The sequence below is a fragment of the Populus nigra genome, chromosome 16, assembly GCF_951802175.1.
Source record: "Populus nigra chromosome 16, ddPopNigr1.1, whole genome shotgun sequence".
Taxonomy (NCBI): Eukaryota; Viridiplantae; Streptophyta; class Magnoliopsida; order Malpighiales; family Salicaceae; genus Populus; species Populus nigra.
Genome location: NC_084867.1, coordinates 8,332,850 through 8,339,354, shown reverse-complemented (window position 1 = coordinate 8,339,354; position 6,505 = coordinate 8,332,850). Strand labels below are relative to the sequence as shown.

General features: G+C 31.9%; 1 protein-coding gene across 1 annotated transcript; it reads left to right on the top strand.

Annotated features, from left to right (window-relative positions):
- The first annotated feature begins 1,439 nt into the window (after nt 1–1,439).
- On the top strand, nt 1,440–5,856 carry LOC133675909 (ubiquitin-conjugating enzyme E2 2). Its single transcript, XM_062097462.1, has 6 exons — nt 1,440–1,649; nt 2,010–2,146; nt 2,290–2,315; nt 3,585–3,674; nt 3,755–3,843; nt 5,447–5,856. Exons 2-6 carry the CDS (start codon nt 2,022–2,024, stop codon nt 5,573–5,575), a joined length of 459 nt encoding a protein of 152 aa, XP_061953446.1. The 5' UTR covers nt 1,440–1,649; nt 2,010–2,021; the 3' UTR covers nt 5,576–5,856.
- The last annotated feature ends 649 nt before the right edge of the window (nt 5,857–6,505 follow it).

The window sequence follows — 6,505 nt, the reverse complement described above, 5'->3', positions numbered from 1 at the left end:
ATCTAGCATAAATTAATAAAATAATAAATAACAATCATTTTCTTATCTTCTTGTATTTTTAAAAGTATGTAAAAAACTTCCACTATAATTAAAATTTTCAAAATATAATTTGTAGCTATAAAAAATTAAAATCTTACAAAATTGAAAAGCTGAATCGTGTCCATTCTCCCCTTTAGAAGTAAAAAATAATAGGAAATTAAGCTGATTATACACAAAAAGATATTTTCTACAAAATTGACTAAATCATAAAAGTCTTTATTAAAAGAATCAATACCACGGGAACTTCTAATATCATTAAATCAAAATTATTAGGGACATCAAGTGTTGTCCTCCATAAAATATAGAGAGAGCTTCTAATATCCCTATGTTGTATATATATATAGTTCCACCATAAAATTATTTATAGGTACCACTTGTATACTTTTATCATTTTATACATAGTTTTGAAATTGGCCGGTGGGATCTAGAAAGTGGCAAATTCAAAGCTGGAACCGGGCCAGATTTAAAAAGAATAAAAAAAGTTAGAACCCGGGGTGACCCGGCTGGCTTGATAGGTTAACCCAGTTAATCTGACAAGATCCAATCAAAAACTTGATTGCAATCTATTAGATTTTATTTTTTTTTATTAAAATCTAATTAACCCAAGTGACTTATAACTCAACTAAAACTTAAAATTCAGATCTTGAACCGAACCGGTTACTAGGATGGGTTTAAATAGTCTATGAAGTTAAATATATACACACACATTTAAAGAGAGAGTGTACAAAAACAACAATGCTCCTCTGTACTGTTCTGTGTTATTTTCATCTCATGTCGTTTACATGTTAAAGGTTTTTTAAAAAAAAATTAATTTTTTTATATTTTTATATTAAAAATAAATTTTAAAAAATAAAAATATATATTATTTTAATATATTTTTAAATAAAAAATATTTAAAAAAACGATGTTAAACAAAATAAGAAAGGGAGACCACATTTTTGTCTGTGGATAGATTTAGTTTTTGTCCCTCATCTATGTTCGACTTCAACCCCTATTGTTTAAAGTCTTTCCATGTTACCCTTCTAGTTTCAAGAAGTTCCCAACATCATCCCCAACTTACCTTTTGAATTTAGTTTTTGAGAAAAATATTATGACACATACGAGGATTTAAATGAAAAATGAGAGGAATGTATGAGGAAGAAAATCAAATTATGAAAAATTCATATTTTTTAGTTATTTAGTAGTAAATGGCAAAACAATTAAAGAAATACAAGGATAAAATTAAAAAATCCCGAACTATATGATTAGAAATAGAACAATGGTGAATATATAGGGCAAAAAAAGAAAAGAAAAAATAGGATCAGGTGTTGGAGGCTATAATTAATTATAAAAAATAGTAAGGTTTTTACGTTTTACCGGCAGTGAAAGTGAATTAGATAGGTAGGGACGGAATCGGATTGGTCGATCTCTTCACGCACTCAATAAGCCGAGCATCATCCATCCAATCCATTCCAATTTCTTTACAGAGAATTGAAGAAGAAGCTTGATTCTCTCTCTCTCTCTCTCTTTTTTTTAAAAATATTGGATTCTGTTTCTTCTTCAATCCATCCTCAGCTCCCAAAGAAAAAAACAAGAAGAGGAAACCACCTCTCTATCTCTTCTTCTTACAGGTAAATAATTCATTTATATCTGCTGTTACTTTCTTATTTGTTTATTTTTAGATCTGTATGTATATGCATAAATAAAATCAGAAGATATGAAGAAATCGTAAACCCTAACTGTTTTGCCGCTTGGTAGATTGATTGATGGGTTTTTGGTTTTATCGGGATTCGCTTTGTCTTAAGATATACAGCATATGAATTGTAGGGAGAAAGCCCAAGATTTTATTAATTGAGTTATGTGATCCTATGCTGTGATAACTATTAGAAGGATTGTCTATTTATATTTTTCCAATCATTGTTATGTTGTGTTTAGTGATGGTTGAAATCGAATTGGGATTTTTCTAAAGGTTTGATGATTTGGCTTTGCAGGTGCCCCCCGCAATGTCGACTCCTGCACGGAAGAGATTGATGAGAGATTTTAAGAGGTTGCAGCAAGACCCGCCTGCAGGCATCAGTGGAGCACCTCAAGATAACAACATAATGCTTTGGAATGCTGTGATTTTTGGGTAAGTTAAGAAGCCATTCTGGAAAAAAAAATTTCCTTGCTTCTTCGTCCTTTCGTTCATTATATATATATATATATATATATATATATATATATATATATAAGTACAATTTGTTAAGCTATTTTTGTCTGATTTTGATGCAGTCCTGATGACACTCCATGGGATGGAGGTGAGTAATCCTTGCTCTAAAGCTTGTACTCTGGGAAAGTATGTGCTAGATGGATGAGCTCATGTTTCCATGCAATCTATGTGTTTCTGCATTATATTTTTTCAATGTTTCAATGCCCCCATAGAAATTTCTTGGATTATATGCATCTGTTTCATTTGACTTCATGAATGTTCAAATGCTGGACAATTACATTACTCTATATATTCAAAACAACAACTCACTCTGCTTTATCTCATTGTTGAGTGCTGGTTTGAAATTTACCTTATTGAATCAAGTGCAAACTGAAGTTTAACTTGGTTGTTTTCTCGTCCAGTCTAGTCTAATCATTGTGCTGCTTAACTGTGTTGAAGTATTGCATTACACGGCATATTAGTGTGTAACCATGTATTGACATGCAAATATAATATGCTTCATAGGCAAATCTTGCATTTTTCAGTAGTTTGACTTCGAAGAATTATCAGAATAATTCATTTTTACTACACGAACTAATGAGATCAGGTTAAACAAAAACCGAAGCCAAATAGTTTATGGAGCTCAAGTCAAGCTTCTACATCCTTTAATAGGTTCTTGGAGTGGGGTGGTTGTGGGATTTTGAGGTGTTACGCTAATTTTACTTTCTTTCTTTTTTTCTTACTTGAATGCTGTATTGGAGAGGATTTCTAGAATTGTCAAGGACTATTACACATTGAGGTTATTTTTTGTGGGTTGGGATAGCATTTATTGCTTCTTTAGGATGTTTTGTTGCAAGTGCTTTCATAAGTATTACCTTGACTTTGCATTCAGTGAGACTGGAGTGCCTCTTGCTTTGAATTTTTGTGTTTAGTTCCTCAATTAGCCAGGTGACTTATTTCTGAAGCTTTACTTGTACATTCCTCTCTTTTTTATGAAATAATTTTAAAAATGTAAGAGGATAAGCTCTAGTTTGTCTAACTATAGTCGGTCAGTCATGCCGAAATCAAATAATTTGCCACAATGTGTGATTTGAAGTTGTTAGGCTATTTAAGTCCAAGCCCAAGGTGAAGCTGAAGATGAGCGGCTATTTGACCGGTCTACTTTTTGTTAGCTTGCATGTTTACTTCTGAATCATGAAAAATTATCTAGTCATAGGCCACCAGCTATGCAGCCATATGTGCTTGCTGCATAACTTCAAGTGAAAAGACAATTTTTTGGTCTTTTTTTATTTTGCTTTCGTTGCTTCAATAACCTCATTGTTACAATTTCTTGTAACAATTAAATCTACATGAATCAATTTTTTTTTGAGTTCTCCAGGCACGTTTAAATTGACTCTTCATTTTTCCGAGGATTATCCAAACAAACCACCCACAGTGCGATTTGTTTCACGAATGTTTCATCCAAACAGTAAGTGCTTGAATTATCATCAGTGTAGCATTCACATTATTATGACTATCACTGCTTAATTTTCCCTATGAATTCATCAGTTTATGCAGATGGAAGTATCTGTTTGGATATTTTACAGAATCAGTGGAGTCCTATATATGATGTGGCAGCTATACTCACATCTATACAGGTATGGCAGAAATTATGTTATCATTGGATGATATAGTGATTAGTTTATTCTATGTGACCCGTGATACGCTCATATACGCTTAATGTGTTCCTGAATTTGTCTTTCTCAAGGTTCATGCACTAAGCATTCGTGATGTAGGGTGGGAAGAGATTACAATGATAAGCATCAAGTTATGGCACCATGGTTAAAATTTGAAGAATATTGAAGCTGGAACTAGAAAAAATGGGTTTAGGATCTGTAGAAAATATCAAAAGCATAAATTGAATGATAGAAAATAAGACAACCTGTGAAATAGCCTAGGCACACCCTATTTATGCTAGTTAAAGCCTAATCCTAGTACTTGTTGGAAATGAAATCTCTAATAAAGTCACATGCTAATCATGTGGCAACTAAAGAATCTAAATCACAGAACTATTCTAAACTATATGGGAAAACTAAAATTACTAAGGAAACTATTAATTTTTCCAAAAACTCCCTTGTCAATTCACTTGAGACAACACAGAAAGAAAAGGAGAGAACTTTCTATAGCAATAAATTTAATTCAGCATCGAAGTACCCAGTGCCTTGCTTGATACTGAGCTGAATTTTGAAATGAATTTTGTTGCATTTCCTAGTGATCCAAACAACTTTTTATTGGATTCCAACTTATAAATTGACTTATATACGAGAGAACTTGGTGTGGTGAATAAATTTTTATTTCCAGCATGCGTTAGTTGTGCAGTTTGTACGAATCAACCCCAGCCATGTATTTGATGAGTATCATTTGTGCTCATAAATTATGTTCCATACATGGAATACATCTTGATGCAGGACAACCGTGGGGGTTGTTCTGGATCCAACTTTCAGAGGCTGTTTAGGCTTTTGATTGATTTGGATTTCTGCTGGAATGTAAGGGTGTGGAAAAGATTTTCCAGCAAACCTTGAAAATATTAAAATACCCCTGCAATCTAGAATCTAAACAGATCACATAGATCTTATTATTTTATCTCCTGCATCACATCTTGCATGATTTCAGCATTGTGCTCCCTTTCCTTTCCCAGAAATGGTAAAACATGAAGCCGTATCTGTCATTTAAGTTTTGGTATAAGATTGCCTAGAAATCCTTAAAAAACTGCTGATATGTAAGTTTTAATAATAGAAGACCGGGGGATAGTTGATTGGATAAACACAGGATGCATGGTGTTAGTAATATTTGATGAACTTGGACAATAATGAACACATAACGACTTTTTTTTTTTTATCTGACACTAGTTTGGACTTTGATTGCCTTTGAGTTGTATTTCTTAAAGGGATTTTAAAGATTTGAACATGCAGAAGAAGGAACAAGATTCAATTTCTTGACTGAGAACTTGAAGGAGACATGCTATTCTTTGTGGATGTTCTTTACCCTTTATAATTAGTAACTACGCAATCTACCTGCTCTTCTCCCTCATATGATGACTTACACTGTAATTAAATTGCTCAGGACTGTAGAATTCAGATCCAAAAACATCATAAATTTACTCGTCATTTGTTACTCTGATACCCAAAATGATTTGGTTTGAGTAATTTTACTGCATGAATGACTTCTGTTGATTGAGTTTTGTACATGAACTTGTTTCAGTCGTTGCTCTGTGACCCCAACCCCAATTCTCCTGCAAATTCAGAAGCTGCTCGGATGTTCAGTGAAACCAAGCGGGAGTACAACCGGAGAGTGAGGGAAGTTGTTGAGCAGAGCTGGACGGCAGATTAAAACTCCAGATGCTGCTCTGTTAAGGCAGTCCAAGCCTGAAGGTTTCAAGGCATGTCTTCAGTAACATGGCCGCTGTTAAGAATCGTGTTATCTTATCGACTTTTATCCTGTACCTCACTTGGCTTTCGTCCCTATTTCAAGTGCACTGTACCTTGGTGTCGCTTTCTCCATTGCATGCTTTTATGCCTTGGTAAAAAAAAGAAATTTGTGTATCAATTTGCATCGCATTGTTATTGAAACCTTCATGCTTCAATATAAAAGTTAGCTGCCTTGATTGCAAATTGGTAGAGTTTCCTATTGGAAGTACAGTCACTAGATGGTCTCTATATGTCCTTCATGTGATCCATTTTAAAAAAACAGATTGACACAGAAAAAAAATAATATAAAATTTATAATCCATAAAAAATGATAAAAATATTTTTATTTAGGATTTTTATTTTTATTTTTTAAAGTGAGTTCTAGAAAGTAATAAATATAATATTATTAATTATTCTATTGTTGTGGAGCATTTCCTGAAAATTATTTTTATTTAATTATATAATTTTGAAAGCGAAATTCATTTTTTTCATCAAAATTATTCTCATTTATGTAATTTTCTTTTGGATAATAACATATCTTTTTATTAGCACTCTTGGATAAAATCTAATGGCAAGGAACAAATGCATCTTTTAATCAAAAACTTTCTTTTTTTATGTTTTTGTTATTAAAAATATTGTTTTTAAAATAAAAGCTTATTTAGATTGTAGAAGTAAGCTTCAATAAACTCATGAATCATTTTTACGCACTTGTAAAAATAAAGTTAAGAATGATAAATTTATAAAAATATATATAAAAAATTGTAATAATGAAATAGATATTCTATTGAATATTAATAATCAATTTAAAAAATATATGCATATTAATTTAATATATAATTATTCATAAAATAAT

What these genes read in the sequence shown, in the direction of transcription:
- LOC133675909 (XM_062097462.1), top strand. Translation starts at nt 2,022, where the DNA reads ATGTCGACTCCTGCACGGAAGAGATTGATGAGAGATTTTAAGAGGTTG. An exon ending in TGACACTCCATGGGATGGAG is followed by an intron (nt 2,316 to 3,584) that starts GTGAGTAATCCT and finishes TGAGTTCTCCAG; the next exon opens with GCACGTTTAAATTGACTCTT. An exon ending in ACGAATGTTTCATCCAAACA is followed by an intron (nt 3,675 to 3,754) that starts GTAAGTGCTTGA and finishes TGAATTCATCAG; the next exon opens with TTTATGCAGATGGAAGTATC.